At 45.0% G+C, this 18,697-nt stretch overlaps 1 protein-coding gene across 6 annotated transcripts in view; it reads left to right on the top strand.

Moving 5' to 3' along the window:
• LOC107222053 (homeobox protein homothorax) overlaps positions 1-12,610 on the top strand; it is a 297,335-nt gene extending 284,725 nt beyond the window's left edge. For 5 of the 6 annotated variants that reach the window (XM_046730451.1, XM_046730450.1, XM_046730449.1 and 2 more), the window contains 2 exons: positions 12,044-12,212; positions 12,443-12,610. In XM_046730451.1, the coding sequence (XP_046586407.1) occupies positions 12,044-12,210 (167 nt within the window). In that variant the 3' untranslated portion in view covers positions 12,211-12,212; positions 12,443-12,610. The remainder of the gene's footprint in view (positions 1-12,043; positions 12,213-12,442) is intronic. The other variant, XM_046730452.1, reaches the window with a different exon arrangement.
• Positions 12,611-18,697: the final 6,087 nt, after the last annotated feature.

The following is an 18,697-nucleotide window of genomic DNA, read 5'->3' as shown; positions in this document are numbered from 1 at the left end:
CGATGTTTCACTCAACCTCTGACCAAACGCTACCGCCCGGAGATACTCGATTCGTACCTTTTAGTCGGACAGGTTTCCAACTAATTTCGTTTCCGTGTTCGCTTCGACGTTTCCGTAGAAAATACCCGCGTGCGGGAGAATATTAAGGTTCCAAATATGTCGCGGGGCGAGACTAGAAACGGATTGAAATATCGATACGAAATTGAACCATTTCTCACAATTTCTAGAATATTTTGCCTCGTAATTGTCGTTAAAACACGGCGCTGATGTCGAGTTTCATGGTTTTATTGGCTACTAGAATGAATTGGACGAGTATCTCGAGAGAGTTATAAAGATAAATTTACTTTCCGACAATTTAAAATCTAACTTGATATTCCCGGGTGGCCTCCCGGGCGGTTGAATCTTGATTTCAAACGGGCGTGAATTTAGTTAATTTCTTATCTCCGAATCCGAAGCAACGCTCTTCAGGAGGTGAGAATCGCCCCGTCGGATACAGCAGAACGAGAGACAACAAGAAGGGGGGCGAACAGAGAGGAGGGGGATGGTTGGCCCTCGGGTTGAAGGGTTCGGGAATAAAGGGGCGAGTGGTGAGGGGTGCGGAGACGGGTGGATAACGCCAGGATAACGTCCGGATAACGCTTGGATAACGGCGGGATAATTGGTAGCGGTGATCAGACTGGGTTTTACGATCCGGGAACATGCGGCTGTCCCGGGAAACCTTTCCGGCCGAGTTTCGCCCCCGCGCCCCCGCTTTTACTCTCATCGGGAAAACTACGGCTCTTAAGAAAACTCTCAGCGGCGAAACAGCGGCGGCGAGGGTTCCGGGTCCAAACGCGGGCCGACATTTCGCGCACTTTTACGACTCTGCCGACCCTCCCCGTCCACCTCTTCGTTCTCATAAACACTCACTGAGTTACGGGTTGTTTGTTTTACCGAAACCAGGCTTTAGGGGCGGTTTAGCGCAAGTAGCTTTCCGCCCCCGGCCTCGCAGCTACGGAATTTCGGCGAACGCCGATTGAAAAATTGCTAAAATTATCGCCCGCCTCTCTCACTCGGCGGCGGAGGGATTCGGCAGCTGAGGCGCGTCGAGACGACGACGTCGCGTTATACCTTCGCCAAGAGCAAAGTGGAAATCCGTGTCCGCCAGATTATCATCCCGGAGTCAATCCTGATCAGTCCAACCCCTCCACTATCCCTCTCCCTCTCTCTTTCTATCGTCCTGGAACGAAGCGCGCGACGCGTCTTGATCTTGTAATTTCTAAGGCAAGTCTGAATTATTTTCGTGATTCGCGTTTAGTCTCGTGCGCCGAAAAGTGGAACAAACTCCCGATCCGCGTTAGGAACACGTACGAACGCCCTTGCTTTAGGCAGCATCTGTTTGCCCATTTGTTTAGTAAATTTAAATCTGATAAAGGGTTGCAAGTAACACCATTGGTGTGTAGCCTAGGCTAGTTATTGGTCACTAATTTTGTTTGCGCCCTTCTTTGTTATTTTTTCTCTTTTTTTATTATACTAATACTTGCTTTGTTTTCTTTTTGTATACTTCATTAGTCTGAATACTAATAAGATTGTTATAATATTAAGCTTTGTACAATGCGATATAATGCGAGTAGATTTTATCTACTACCATATGTAAATAATCACCTTGGTATGTATATTTTGCATAATGCTTAAGCTATACGGGAACTCTAGTCATTGACTTCTGGATTCCTAGCCTCTAATAAATCTAATCTAATCTAATCTAATCTATCTCTTTCCACTTTCCCGAGCTCCTCCACCGCTCTCCGACGGCCAAAATATCGCGCGATTTTCGTGCCGTCTCTATTTTCAAAATCATTTCAATCACGCGCCCCAACGCGCTGTCTCAGGGGGAGAGGAACGCATAACCGCAAACTATAAACTCTCGGTGCATCATTTTACGAGGGAGGAAGTAGTCCCTTGCTTAGGATTCTATTAACTTCGTATCGGCGCGTGTCTCCTCGACGAGAACGATAACGGCGCGAGTCACCGTCTCAGTCGTAAGTTGCGAAAATCCAACCTTCCGCGCATCGGTATAATCACCTACGTTCGAAAGGTGCCTAAACTTCTTTTCGAGTATCGACTTCGTCGGATCAGGTTATTTCAGCGATACGCGAAAATCAACCCCGTCACGCGGCCAGACGTTCATATATTCGGATCTCTCGGATTCCCGCCGAGCCGACCTTACGCCCTTCTGACAATATCGCGAGGAATCGCCGGAGGTGGAACGAGGAACTCGAGCACAGCCGGGTAGATACACCCCTCCGCGTTTTCAGAACGACGTTGTAAAAACGTAACAGCTCGCCCGAAAGTGTCGTAAAGCTGAGACTTTGCCGCGGCCGCGCGCGTACACTTGGCCCGATGTTTTGTGCGAACGGCGCCATGACAGGCAATAAGACGTATACGGGGCGGGGGTGGAGGTCGCGTGGTATTCTCGTAAAATTACCCCGAGCGTATGCCTCGCAGGCAGTTATATTTATTGCGCGACAAACGAGAAGGAGAAAAATTTCCTACCGCCCGAGGTCAGGGTTGTCTACCGCCCCCGCTCAATCTCCAGGACAGCGTCTCGAGTTTAAGGACGAGTCCTGAAATTGCCCGGACTGGATTCTCGCCCGGTTCTGAACCGCGCCAGTGTTTTGTTTTACAATATTTTTCGAGCTCTCAAAATTTTCGAGCGCCGTCAACCGCGCGTATAAATTTCTTTCCTCGATCAAATCCCAGTCAGTTTACCGACCGCATCCCCGCCTTTCGCCTCCTATCCGTGCGGTTATCCATTAACGTCTAACGGCGAACGCGAGTCGGCTTTATGTGGAATTTTTTCGTTTCAAAATACGTCGAGTAAATGAATTTTCGTCCGGGTTAAGTGAGTGGCGGAGCGCCGATTGGCGTAATGGGCAAAACGAGCGATAGGGCCGCGAATGGCTCGCCGAGGGAGCCGAGGGATGGTTTTTGGCGAGGGGATCGGCCCGAGGACTTACGCAGCTAGTCTACGGGTCTTCCATTACGCGTTCCAAGACTTTCCCTTCAGAATTAATAGCCGGAGACACACTCCGGTTATTACGCAGCGTTTCTGCCGCGGTGACGGTTTTCAACCAGGGGTCGGGGTTCCCTGCTTTCTTCGAGTTCGTTGTCGCGGGAAAAATTACGCGCGAGGCCCGACAGTCGGATACTTCTATTCGGGATGTTTCTGGCGCAGGGCGCACCGGCAATCGTCGTAATGAAAGTATGATTGATGACGCCCTCAGCCGTGCAACGCCGGCATCATTAGCCCGGCAAGTAGGACACAGCCGACGGGTCGGCCAGCTCTCGTCGTTCCACCGCAGCCGTCACACGACTCGGAACATGTCACGCACCCATTAAACGCATTATGCATTAGTCCAATCCGGAGATGCAGACCGGGTGCCAAGCCGCACGATTACCACTCTCAAAGTTGTATCTCGTAACGTTAACTCCGCTCGCGCAACAATCTCGCGCCCTCCTCGAACATCCGACGACACCGAACTGCGATTCGCGAACATTCGGATACGAACATACCGAAGAGCGCGTAAGGATCGCTGACAAGCCGAAGGACAACGCGTGCACGTCAAGCTTCCTTATCGAGCTATACAATTCCGGTGGATTTTAATTTCAATAACGAAAACACCGGGGCGCCGTTGGTGCTCTCTTTTTTAATTACACTTTCACCCGTTCCGTCGTTCCCGATTTTTGGCGATCCTAGTCCCGAGTACCAGTGCCCTGAGACCCGCCGCAGAGTTTCGGTAATTGAGGAGAAAAAAAAAACAAAACAAAGAGCCAACGCGAGGCAGCGCTGTTTCTAAGGGCATTTTTGTCCCCTCGGACATTTATTTTATTTAGCCCCGTCCCCTGAAATACCATAGAGCAGAAAGAGGTGGCGGGAGAGGATTCGGAGCTGGTCACTCCGCTACTCAATTCTCCCGTTCCATCGGCGAGCCGTAGGATCCCGTCGAGCGTGGAAGAGAAGAGGAGGAGGGCGGGGGGCGGGGGGAGGGAGGGAGCCTGGACCCGGCCGAGATGGACACAGAGAATCGCCATTACAAATTGACAACCTTGATTGATGGCGTTGGTGCGGGCGGGGTGGCCCGGGTGCCGAGCCAAGTGAGATGGAGTGGATTCGGGGCGCTGGAGGGACCTCGCCTCCGCCTCCGCATCCACCCCCGCCTCCGCAGCGGCAGATAGCGACCCGCAACCCCGGAGCCCCGAAGGGAAAGACCCGGGCGAGCCTTATCGAGACGATGCTCTCAGCGAGTCCGTGACGAATGACCCGAGACTAGATGCGAAAGGACCCGATGCGCGGAGCTGGGGAGTCCGACCGAATATGAGATCGACTCCGAGAGCTTCGCTGGACTTATCTCGACGACCGGATGTCCCGAATGCCGGACAGAGCCGGGATACTCACCGAGGCAATTTTCCACCCGAGTATCGCCGCCCGTGAAACTATTCTTATAACGAAAACAACGCGGTTCGGCAGTTGGAAAACATTGGAACCGATGGTAGTTTTCACATTCGTTGAAGTAGCGTCAGTCTCGAATATGTAATTCTTGAGGGAAATTGGCCGGTTGAGAATCTTTTATAAATTCGATAACAAAAAAGTATCGGAATTGTAAACAAGAGCTTGGATATCAATTTTTCATTTTTCGATACTGAGAAGAATCTTCCGGATCGCTGTACCAAACTTTTTCGCAAAAATGCCTAAAGTATTACCACTGATGCGAAATAGTTCGCGTGATTTTTTGTAAGTTGCGTCGACGCAAACGTTTTATGCGTTGTATACACGATTCCGATTGCCAAAGGCCGAAAACTAAAAGTTTTTTTTTGTCTACAGTTGTAAATTATCCGATCCGCAATACCTGGACGAAGAGCTACTCCGTCCGTGCCGTGATAAAAATTCCGAAATTCAACTCTTGCCAAACGCACAGCACCGAGATATTTTGGCCGGTTATCCGGGCTCCGAAAAGCTCGGAGGGTTTCCGGTTATCCCGAAGGGGAGAAGCGTCTCTGTTTCGACGGACATTACGTCGTTCCTGTCACGTAGTAGTATGATATAGAGTTACTTAGCCGCGCGACCTCCGGCATTACGGCCCTGAGCGAGGGCGAGAGAGGTGCTCGGATGGTCCTTATACGGCATACGTCATACGTCATGCGTTAATTGAAACGGGGGTTCGCGGCGGCGGGCGTCGACTACAAACGACCGCCTTATAGAAATGTTATTATTTGTCGGAGGGGAGCCGCGACTTCGATGGCTCGAAGGCTTACCTACGCCGAAATTGCATCGCCTTTCTCCCTTTTCCGCCGCATGACGCGAGGAAAAGTCGCGTCCGATCGATTTTCCTCTGAACTCGGAATACCGGCTTAATCCCGAATGTAAATTCGACGCCGAATCAACCAGCGCCCTGCGGATATAAATTGGTCCAGGAAATGAAGGACCCGACTGACCAGCGGCGCTCGATCGGAGCCCCGAGATAGCCGGCCGAGGGTCGTCCGACACCAGCGGCAGGGTTACTCCTAGATTTTTCATGCCCTCGAGGCGCGTCCGGTGTATCAAGGTTCGAGTAGCCGGCTCCGAGGGTGGACCTATCTTATCAGGCCGGCATAATGGCCTGTTCTATCGCATCTCGAGCCGTTGACCGGTGACCCCTAGACAACTCGGAGCGCCGTTTTACCCCGGAGAGTTTGACCGTAGTTTTGAAGACGGTTTAGACGAGGTCTGTATAGATATACGCAGCGAATCGGGGATGAGAACGTTTCTTCTTTTTTCATACAATTACCGCGATCCGTTGTCGAACGAACAATGACTTGTTTCTATCGGTATTTCCCGCTGTTTTCTCATCCCCCTTCAACCGTCGGCTGATGCTCGATTGATCGCTTCTCCCGCACCGCACCAATTACGGAATGTTTTCCTTCGCAATATTGTAAAGTTTGAAAGAAATCCCGCTCTTTTGCGATCGCGAGTTACTCTTCGTCTCGATTCCGATTAATATTCCCGTCTCGATCGGGACCGCGCGGCGATCCGGGTTTGAAATATATAAAAGAGGCACAGGAACAGGCAACGATTCCAATTCTCTCAACTCTCCCAATTACCATAATTTATGGTCGATCGGTTAATTAAAATATCTAAATACCGTAAGGTGCGCCATATAAAATCGTGGTTCGCTCGAAGGGTGCACCCTTCATCCGGCCCGTACGGCTCTCGCCTCTGTATACGACGTATACCTCATACCTTATAAATATTAAGAGGTTTATAGACAGGCCTCCTCCTCGCGGCGCGCTCAATCATTAATTATTTATTACGTCAGGCAACGGCGGAGAGGCGGACGATCCGGTGAGTAGCGGCATCTCGTTGTTTACCGTCTTCTTGTTTGACCCGATCGGCAGAGCAGATTTGGCAAATCTCGCCCGTCCGCAGTCCTCGCAGTGGATGAAATTTATGAGAATTCGAGGGCGTGCAAGAAAGAGAAATGTTGGAAAAAAATATGTGTATCGCAAAATGAAATACACGCGCGATCATCATGCGATAAAACGAACCCCCCGAAGAAATTGGTTAAAATATGCCAAACCGCGACGCCGATGTCGGAGGGTGAAATTAATTTAAACTCGTCGTCGATACTCCCATCCATAAATGCAACGGCTTCTTTCGTCCTGCCCTAACCGAGGACTCCGTGGGACTCCCGACGTCGGTGAAGATCGAAATCGTCCGGCAGAAACCAGCGACGATTCGCGTCCTCGAGGTGTGCAAATCGTAAAATATTTTCGACCCTTTTCGGGGGCAGGAAGCTTCGTTTCAGTGGCCGGCCGGCGATCGATGACCGTCCTCCTTTCATCGGCGAAGAAGGCTAGGCGGGTATCCCGGGATCCTGGAGGAACCGAGGAAGGAACTCGCTTGCTGGAGACAGCGGAAGAAAAATAGCGGAAGTCATCGACCTCCAAGGAGCTATATATCACCCCGATGCAGGGGTTCGCGTGTGTGTTTGCGTGTTTGCGTGTTTGCGTGTGCGAGCCCCGCTCGTCGAGAGAGTAAAAGGGTGCGGAGGAGGAGGCGGGAATCTAGGATAGTAGTCCTGCCGTTTCGTCATTCCGGTACGGCGTTTTCCGCTCTTCGCTTGCCGTCCGCATCTGTTCTTTATTTCCTTCCTTCCCTGTCCGCGCGCTTCTTTCTCTTCTTCTTCTTCTTCTTTTCGCTAGACGGGTTTATCTTAAATGAGACTCCCCGAGGCTTAACTCGGCTTGGCAAGGTTAACGGGGCCTTGGCAAGGATGTATCTGATTGATTAAATTCTTGCAATTACACACGCCCCGCACGGCCGACGGCAGCTGCGGATATCTTTCGACTCATTCTCCGAGATTATATACCTTTTACCCGTTTGCATTCCTCTGCCGCATATGTTTCGCTTTCGTTATCGATTTTTTTTTCTTCATCTTTATTTTTGTCGTTCGTAAGTACGTCACAAATGTGCCTCGATTATCTGGGATGGCTCTCGCCTTGATCATCTCTTTCCTTTTTTCATCATTCTTGATCCTCTTTTCTTTTCTTTTCTTGTTTTTTTTTTTTTTTCGTCCAGCCAACATCGATAAAACGCCGTTCCGTTTCAGCCGCGGGAGTTATCACGTGCGAAAACGCAAGTAATGCAGGAAAATATAGGAAGCTCTTGACTCACCAAGTCGGAAACTCGCACGCTGTTTTCTCTCCGCTCGAAGGGTTCAAGTGTCGCTGACTTCAGCGCGAAATCTGAAATCGATTGCCAGCCGCTTCCTCCTCGTTCAAAATACGTTATCTCATACTGTTTCACCGTCAGCGCTTTTCTCGTCTTCCTTTTTTTTTTCTTCTTCGTGTTCTCTTTTTCCCATTCCCTAGAATATCATGCCACTATTTCACTCCATTATATACATACAATTGCCGAGTCATGGCTTTGCGTAAATTCCAACTCTATTCTGAGACTAATTTTGATTCGTTACTTTTTATACATCTTGTGGCAAAATTGTACGAAGAAGATTACACCGCGTTGCATAGAGGCAAAAACTACGCTTGTTTTTGTCCGGGCGATTATTTTGGAGTTACGCAAACGTCGTCACGGTCAATTAAAATGGGCAGCTTCGTGGATTCGTGGTTCGGTGTTGTTCTTTTTCGTATCCTTCTCCTTTCTCTTTCATCCTCAGCTTCGTTTTTTTTTTTTCTTTTTTTTTTCTTTGATCATTATTTTTCTCTCCCCGCGAGTCACGAAGCGGAGAAACAAGAGAAGAGATTCCGGAATCGGAAAGTCTCGGTAAATTACCCCGGCCGTTGAGAGGATCACTCGTTCGTTCCTCTCGCTTCCCTCTGCAGAAGAACGGCGGCAGTCGGGACAAGCTCCGACGCTCTATGGGGCAGCGATTCATTGGCTAATGGTACCTTTAACGATAGTTGCGGTAATCAAGGAGCCAGAAGAGCATGACGGCGTGGCCGTGACTACGGCAAGTGCAGGGGAAGCCGAGGAAAGTGGGCGAAGCATCGCTGGTCGGTAAGAAGGGCGAAGGGCCGAGGAGAAGGGCCGCTAAGCGGAGCGGCGGAGTAAACAATGGACAATTCGGACCCGAGCTAACCGATGAGTTATTAGATCCGGGGGCATTTCCGGTATTGCGTCGCGGATGACCAATAGTTTCATCGAGGGATCGTTGAAGGATCCGGAGCACATTTCCGGCTTCCGTACCGCGACTCGTCTTCCCCAGTTTCCCGGTTATATCCACTCTCCATCCTCGGCGAGATAGTCGTCGTGGCCAACGTTCCCTTTCCCCGCTGCGGTGTCTCCGCGGTTTCCCATTCCGCCCTACTTTTCCACAGTTTCGAAAGATATGGACCGTGCCCCGTAGATGGTCTTCCGTTTCAAATCGAGCCGCTTTTGTCTACTACCGCCTCGTTCGCCGATCGCGCGGAAATTCCCCTCTCGGCAGGATCAAAAATCAAACCAGCAGCAGCGTCGTCACGGCTTAACTCACGTTGCTAATAACCGCGAGTGGTACAGCCGAGGACCTGGAATTGGTGCCTGGAGAATGCAGCTAGTCTGGAGGGGCATTTCCGGGGAAGGAAGAAGTTAGTTGGCGGCGACACGAAGTGGTCCAGGGTAGTTTGCCAGAAGTTGAGCTGCCCCGCAGTTGCTCCGGCTTCTCATCGGGAAGTTTCGAGTCCCGGATCGAGAATGGTCGCGCCTAAACCACCGGAGGAGTTGGTAGCCAGCTACGCCGGGCTCGGTGATAGATATGGAAGTCCGGAGAGTAAGAACCATCGGTTTCCCGCCCCGGAGCGAAGTAACGAACCCAACTTCTCAAGATTTCAAGGAATTTTAAAGTTCACCTCGCGACTCGAGCGCCCTGTGACGTTGGATTGATGGTTTAATTACGACCACCTCCGCATTTTCTCTCTCGATTCGCGGGCTTTGAACGCCGGCGGCAACGCTCCGGATGGAACTCGTCCATATCTGCACTACGGAATGCAACCCACGGCGGTGGCAAAACAATGCACAGGTTCAAGGTGCCTCGTTGGAACCGCTCGGAGCTACGGGGTAGGCGCACACCAGCTGGTAAACACATAACCGTAACTCGGTGGCCGGCAATGAATCTCCTTTTAGAAGTTTCGGGGTTGTTCGTCGGGGAGTAAGAGGCATGAAAGCAGCAGGGCCCGTTTTCTCTCACTCGGTTGGCCGCCCTCCCATCCCATATACCCCCTTTCCTCAGGACTCTCAGTCTCAGTCTCAGTCTCCGAGCTTCAGCCTTCAGCCTCAGCTTCCCTCGCGGCGTGCAACTCCCTTTTAGATCCCATCCCAGAATACTTTCTCGCAGCTTAGCGGACGGCAATTAACGGCTCCCTCATTTCCCCTCTAAATAAATTACGGAGGTATAACGCCCGCGCTCCTGCGGAGGGCTCTCTCTCTCTCCTTCTCTCTCTCTCCCTCCTCCACCCCCTCTCTACACTCGTTCCTCGCCGTAAGCGCGGCTTCGGATTTACGTTCCGAAGGCTTTATTGCGTCGCCCCGCGCCTTTTTCCCCAACGAAACCGACCGACCGACCGAACGGTATATACGGTTCGCCCCGATCTCATCCGATTTCGTTGAATTTCCCCTGAATTTACAGGCCAAACTCAAAGCCCCGCGAACTGCATTCGATTAAGCAAACTTCTCCGAACAGAAACGATCAACGACCTTTTACTCGATCCGATCTACGACCGGCCGTCATCGTCGAGAGTGGACGGATGACGGGGGGCCCGGATTCTGGGACTTGACGGAGCGTGATTTTAACAGCGAGAAACCAGTTTTCACTCGCATGTTTTAACATCGCGAGCCTGTATCCCAGATGCAAATGATGCTTCGAACCGCAGTGCCGGTCAGCTCGGCTAGTTGGATTCCAGCGGTTTTTGCGAGGCTTTCGCGAGAGAAAACGCTCGGCATGTGGGTCTCATTTGGTGAAATCCAGGGTTCAGAGCACGCGGGGCTGCTCGGGTCGCCCTGGGCTCCCATCCTGGACTCCCCGGCGCGTTACGGCGCAGTTTAATCACACTACCAGCGTATCTCTCGTTAGTGGATATCGCCTGGGCGGCTATTATATGAGACTACATTCCTCAGTCTACCCTGGAGATGCGATACGGCTTACCGCCTTGCCGCCGTTATAGGTATACGTGTACAACATACGCGTATAGAGGTACCGCCTCTTACTGCTGCACTGGGATCTATTATCTTTCGAGTTCTTAGCTAGGATTTCACGCCGGCAAAAACTCTCTGTTATGAGTCCCCTCGTGTCCGTATTTTATTGCAGGTTTCAAATTGCAACCGTTCCCGGTATATGAATACCTTGCCTACCATCATCCGGGAAATGGTAATCGAGTATTTCTTCGTTCTTATTCCAATCGAGCCACGTACGCTTGCGAAACGATACTTCAGCCCCCCGTTCTCTTCCTCTTTTCGATCCGCAATTGACTGACCAAAAGTGAAACTTACCCGGTGTTCAAAAATTAAACACCGTTACGGAGATAGACGAGATGTGGAGGATTTATGGGTATCGATAAGGATCGATGTGGAAGGGGGTAGGGGGATGAAGTTGTTGTCAGAGGGTCGGTCGGGGCGCCGGGCGCCATTGAGACTCTGCGAGACCGTGTATCGGCGTAGATTGAGGTCGCGGCTAGACTCGGGTTGGCTTCAGTTGGCTTCGCCGGCGGATTTAGCATAAGAAAGGCTTGTGGAACGATGGTGCACAATAGTGCGCCCTTGCATTCAGGATTTCACCGAAGCCGTCGCCGGCGCTACTCAGCAGTCGGCCCGGGGCTGATCGTGGATGGGGAAAAGCGGGGAACTCGACTGGGCCAAGAGAGAGAGAGAGAAAGAGAGAGAAAGAGAGAGAGAGAGAGATAGAGAGAGAGAGAGAGAGAGAGAGAGAGAGACAGAGGCTGCAGGGATCTGAGGGTGGGACGCAATCACGGTACTTGATTTATTGAGGCAATATACATTAAGATACCAACATTAAAACTAGGGGAGACTCACTCCCGTCCGGCAGCCACCGCGGCTCCGTTACACACGAGGAGTTGACAAGAAAGCTCACAGGGAAGAAGGAGGAATCGAGGAAAGTGGAATAGGAGAAGCTTTCCTCCTATTACAGGCGCTGCTCTACTTCTTGTAGCTCCGTTAGAACACACGCGCACACACACACACACACACACACAGTCACACTCTTGAACAAAAACATGGCGAACATTGTTCCTCGATCTTGACCCTTACGTAACAAGTCTATGTTACGCGAGTCGTAAAAATTATTCGAAAGCACACGATGCTTCGGATCATTCGAAGTGCGAGTCGAGGTTCAGGTCCGTTCATGCGCCATGTTGAAAGAGTGAGGTATGCGGTTCCATCGAATTTTCGAGGACTTTTGTCTGATCGTGAAAATTGTCGATCGAATCGCGAAGCGGGAAAAAGCACAGCTCGATCGAATCGAGAATGTCGCGTAGCCGCCTGCCGGCTGAAGAACAGGGTTCTAACCGTAGTAACGCGTAGTGTTTCCGCCGTTGTCTGCAGGGCCGAGCGGGGCGTACAGTCCGGAAGCGACGATGGGCTACATGATGGACGGACAGGCGGCCAGCATGATGCATCGACCGCCGGGAGACCCCACCTTCCACAACCAGTACCACTACCCTTCGGAATACTACGGCCACCCCTTATAAAGGTAAGCAAACGTGGCGCTGTGTCATCATCCCCTTAGCGACAGGGTTGGAGTCGAAAATACACTCGGAGGTTCGCGTTCGGTTTAACGATCGCGATGCGGATCGATGGAAGCGGTTTCAGCCGTACCGCTTACGGTTATTTCATTCACCTAGCGCCAACTCTGTCGCGCGAATAAGGGTTTTTAGTTTTTCATTCCATTTCGCGGATACTCTTCGATGATTTGTGTTACAGCTAAAGGCGTTCGAACCGAGTTCAGGCGAGAAACAAGTTTTACGTCTGACGCCGTATCGTGCGTGAATGTATCTGCGGATCACGGATAAAAATAAAAAAGAATAAAAGAAAAAAAAAAAAAAAAACGAAACCACGGGATGTTTTTCGCAGACGTCGTCGATACGGAGAGCCAGCCTCAAGGTAAGGGGTGTCCGATTGTGAGACATCGTGAGCCCGTGTCGCAGAGCGTCGATAGAACACACCTGCACCGAAGAGTTGCCCGACGCCGTTTCACGGATATTTATTAACAGCAATATCGTGGCGAAAATGCGGTACATACTACATGCACAGCTTTTAGATGTCCTGCGTGCGTGTGTGTATTATATTATATATATATATATGTATACATATATGTATACATGTAATTAATCCAACGAACTATACCGTGTGAAGACGGGGGAATTGATTGCACTGCCAAATCCCGCGATAAAAAATTACGTATATGTATATAACATGTTAAAATACGTCAAAGATTCGATTCGACGTTCAGATTAATGAATATAAAACCGCATTTCGCGTCATCGCTCCGAGTTCTGAGGCATCGCGACGGTCACGCCGGCTCTGGTGAAGAAGGAATGAAAAACGAAACGAAATGGAAAAACAAAAGGGAAGGGGGAAATTCATGTGATTGTTCTCTGTACAAAATAACGAGGTGTAATATTGTAGCGAATGAAATATAAATGTTAAATTTTAATACGATTGCAATGGAGAGACTATATAATAATAATAATATTAATATTATAATAACATTTAATAATGATTATTATTATAACAATAATATTAATAATAATTATAAATATAATATTATTGATAATGAATATCAATAATTAATAATTATAACGATAACTATAATAATAACAATAGCCGTAGATGTAGTGGTAATAATATTAATATTAATAATAATAAATAATAAATGATAATATTAATATTAATAATAATAATAACAATACACTATTTCTAGCAAATATATATATACTTTATATATATGTATAGTTAATTGGCGGGCATGTACATTACCGGTGCTCGCGTGAATGTCCAGATCGTGACACGATTAAAAATAAGATGAAAAAGTTTGCGGGCAAGAAGCGACTAATGGAAAAATGATAGAAAGAAGGTGTGAGGAGATATTGAAAGATCATTCATTGACGGAAAGAATTTGACGGATTAGAATTGCATCGTATATACGTAAGTGATTCTAATAGCTTGGCTAATTCTGACGGGATAAAGAAATAGTATGAGAATTAAAAAGTGCTTGATGCATGCGTTGTGCCGGAACGGAGCGTCGACATTCTCTTAGGACATTCAATTTGTACAGTTCTTAAATATAAATAATTTACTAATCGGTTAGGAGAAGGTGTAACAAACAAGCAAACGAAAATAAAAATTAAAAAAAAAAAAAAAAAAATGAAAGAAAGAGGACAAAGAAGTTGAAAATTAAATATGAATAATAGAAAATGAAGAAGAAAAATAAAAGAGAAAGAAATTGATTATATGTACAAATAACGCAAACCCTTTGTAATATAATTGAAGAAATTGGGTAAAGATGAAATTTAACTGAAAAGATAAAAAATGAAAATTGCATATATATACATATATTATATATATTATATGTATTATATATGTATTATATTATATATATTATATATATATATATATATATATATATTTAAAAAAAAACGAACACGTTTTCATAAACAGACGAGAGATGAAAATTATAATGAAATAACGAAATGCAACTGCACAAAGAAAAGAGAAAAAACGAAAGAATAATTCGTTACACACGTAATAACAGCCGCGCTCTATATTCGGCTGCTACGGAAAAATTAAAGTGAAAAAGTGTAAATTTTTAGCGAAGGATTGTAATGTTGTGTCGCGATCGATCGATCGATCGACGGTGAATAAAATGCGTTAACGTCTGACGGGGACAAATTTGTATTGTGCATAATATGTCTAACTTGTAGAATTTGCTCGATCTATACAACCTGAAATTTATAACACGTACGTAAAAATAAATTATGTATATATGTATATATATATATATATATATAATATATATATAAATTATACATATATATACTGTACGATGTGATGGGTGATACATATTCGTTCCCGCAGAACACGAATCGCCGCCGATCGACGACTTGGGAACTCTAATGATACCTATATATATATAATTGTAATAATAATTATTATCATTTACCTATAATATATTGTGTATAAATAGTTAAATTCAATTGAACACTAATCAGCGGACTCGATCGGGGACTCTGTTCGTTCACATGGGACACACACGGAACACACACAGAACACACGAAATGTGATATGCGAGAAAAATGAAGTACCTAGAGGTATGTTTTTCACACGCCCGCGAAGATATCAGCGTACTTTTTTAAACATTTAAATTTCTTTTCATTTCTTTCATATTTCATTCATCGTTTGTTTGTTTGATTTGTTTTTTTTTTTTTTAGTTTCTCGTTTTTCACTCCATTTACAACATTAGATTTATATTTTTCCCGCGCAAGGGTATCGAACGTAATCTTGTTGAAATGATATAAAAAAAAAAGGGTGTAACGTGCAATAACAAAATATCAAATATGAAAGAAACAAGTATCGACGAACCTCGAATCTTTACGCATATACAATTAATACACACGTACGGTAAAGTGCAGGTATATAAATATAATACATGCTATTGACGAGGTGAGGTGAATAATCATAATGATAACGATTACGAAACGGATTTAAACAAAAAAAAAAAAAAAGAGGTGAAAAATAATATAATTAAAATTTACAAACTTTATCGCGGAAACGGGGAAGAGTAAGGAAGAAAAAGTTTTAAAAAAAAATTAAAACCAACCAACTACAGGACAGCGAGAGATTGGCTTGCATGCGTGCGTGCTCGATCCTGTAATATAATATTATATATACATACATATATATATATATATATACGATATATGTATTATATATGTACTATATATATATAGATATATGTGTACTGTAAGTTCGAAGGTGCGATAAGGTGCGAAAGTACGTCCGAGGTATATTATATACGGAGAGAGTGGATGTGAAAAAGACAGTGAGAAAGAAATTTAAGAGAATTAGAAGAAAACGATAAGTAATAATAATAACGAACAGATGATGTACCATAGAATATACATATTATATGCACACACACAGTTGTACAGTTTTTGCGAGCGGTAGGTTTTTCCTAGGGCCCGAAACTATCCTCGGCTTCTTTTTCCCAGATTTCTTCGCCATCCGCTTTATCGAAATTCATTTCTATAGTTTCTCAGCGCGCGGTGTGCCCGGCCTTTATTTCCCCTCTTCCGTTGCTTTTCGACACCACCAGTGATACCGGACTATTTTTTTATGCCGTTTGCCAGCTCAACAGTTCGCGATGAAAGCTTGACAAAGCTTGTTTTCCGCTTCTAATCGACTCCTGTAAATGATTAACAATAAGATTATTTTTTACGGTTAAGCGACATGATGTATACGATGAAGACTATATAATATTGTACATGTAGGCGTGTATCGCGTTGCCTGGTCAATACACTATATATACTATATACACATTATATATACATACGATAAAATTAATTAGTCAAATTTAGTGTTAGTTATAGCTTTAACACCGTCCCAGTGTAATCAGCGGAGCTGAAATTCGACGCGCAGACGTTTATTTATTGTTATTATCTTTCAATTATACCTTCTTCGCGATTTTTTTTTCTTCTATCGTTTCTTCCGTAGAATGTTTGAATTATATTGACATGCCGCGATTCTTCCGAATCAATACAGCGGGACGCACCGAAATTTTTTCTTCACTTTAAACCTTGACTATTTCGTCACGGTTATCTTTCTTCCGTTTTAAAAATTGTAAACTTCTTGACTCGATTATCCCCGTGATCTATAATTATACGGAAAGCCAACTTCCGCAATGTTAACTCTCACCTACCGCAGTAACATAATCTATAATATATATCTTCTATGTACATCGATCGTAAACAGTTGTTTGCGCGAGCCTGATATACGTAAAGTGTTTTTCGATTAACGTGTATGTACGTATGTATATATAAGTATATATGTATATGTATATATGTGTGGAAAAAAAAAACAATTTGACAAGCATTCATCATATACATAGGTGTAATGATACAACGGGGTGAAATTTATCGAAAGAAGAAGAATGAGCAAACGATTAAACAAAAAATTAAAAGAGAGTAAGGTTACAATTAAAAATAAAAATTAATTTTATTTCTTTCGTACGAAAACAAGAATACACAAAATAAGTATCGCATGTGTATAAAATTTTCTGTATTTTTTGATGGTCAGATTATAACAATATGTGATTAAACTTAGAAAAAATGAGAAAAGTAACGAGAGATGAAGAAGAAGAAAAAAATAAAATAAACTAACGACACTTTTATCACTCGCGTATATTTTGAGCGGCATAAATGTAAATTTATTCATATAATCCATATTTTTCCGTATACGCAGACATTTGTAAAACATTTACGAGACGTATGTAAAAAAAATTCTTTCGATCTGCTTGTACGATAATTATCTGCGAGATTCAGGTATAAAGAAAAAAAGTAGAAGAAAAAGAATTTAAAAAAAAAAAAAAAAAAAAAAAAAAAAACCAATTAAAATGACTCCACTTTTGCGTGATATTCACGACGATTTGTATACTAATAACGACTGTGCACAGGTGTATACTCGACTCTAAGTGCTCGGAGATAAGAGTTTTTTGTACTGAGATACATTTGCAGTGTCGAATAAAACAGCCACTGATTCTCTACCACAGTACAGGCAATCTTACAATTAGCTGATCGACTCGAAACTCGTTATCTCCGAGCGGAGACAAGCCGAACAGCTATTAATGACGAAAGAAATCGAAAATACCGGGGAAATGAAGATTTTCCGAAAAGGCGTTAATTTTTATCGGTATCATCGTTGATTTCATCTCGTTTTTACCTCGCAACTACCGACTGTCGTCGCTTATTTCTATCGACGATACTCAACGATTTCATAAATTAAAGACTTGGAAAATTTTCATGCGGTATTCTTCGACGTGTTAAAAATTAACAAAAGAAGCAAATTTCCCTCACTGCACACCCATATTGCATACTATATTATACGACACAGACAATCACTGATGTTTCCGTGTGCGACGATCGCCGGCAGTGACGTCACGGATCGTCGACGAGCAAGCATGTTTTAGAATTTCTGTTTGTTGACCAGTAGAATGTTTAATTTTGTTGACGCCGTCTCTGATACCGTCCGTGACGATGCTCGACGGCCCTGCGGGCGCACCTGAAGCTAGCGCAAATTACGGATGATTTATTTAACCGAGTTTCGCAAAGGACGATCGGCTTGTCTCGAGTCGCAATCTAATTATTAATTCAATTTTTTTTTTCTTTTAAATAACATTTAAATCGCCGTAAGAAATACTCTGTATACTTTTATGGGCCGTTTCTTAATCCCCGAATTCATTACAAGTACTTATTAACCAACGTGTATAAAATAAATTAAATTAATCCGTACGACACGTTGAAAAGATGAAATTTATGAATATTAATTTGTGTACGTTTCAATCCGTTTACAAATATATCTGATTTTATCGCCCAATCGCACTAATCGTGCGATTATGTATATCAACCTGCAGGTGTAGATAAATTTAAAAAGTGAACAGCAATCTGAGTAGTTCGCGCGAATCTTTCCTTTCACATGTTGGCAATACTAATTCAACAGAAATTATCCTTATACTTATGACATTGAATTTCGGGAATCAAGAAGCGTGTAAATATATACACACACACATATATATATATATATATATATATATATATATATATATACACATAAATATATATGTATATATCATGCAAATCTGGGAGGACGAAACAAAAAAAAAAAAATATGCAATCCTCAGTGTTGTTCCAATATTAATAATTATTTGTTTGAAACGACTTATAGAGCTGTAGCTGCAGTTTATGTGAATTGAAATCAATTCGATGCTTTCCTGCGTGAAATGATTCAGTAAATCTTTTGAAGTATCTCCACCCCATTCCCTCAGATTTGTATTATATTCAGAATATACGATTTGCCGAGAGCAAAAACGATGACCCTACACATTGGCTGTTCGTTTATAAATGAGTTCATTCAATTGAATCATCGCCTTAAAAATGTATACGAAGTAACGCTAAGGTATCTAAG

This window comes from Neodiprion lecontei, chromosome 2 (genome assembly GCF_021901455.1).
Source record: "Neodiprion lecontei isolate iyNeoLeco1 chromosome 2, iyNeoLeco1.1, whole genome shotgun sequence".
NCBI lineage: Eukaryota > Metazoa > Arthropoda > Insecta > Hymenoptera > Diprionidae > Neodiprion > Neodiprion lecontei.
The sequence above is the reverse complement of the archived record's forward strand: the minus strand, read 5'-3'. Positions and strand labels throughout refer to the sequence as shown.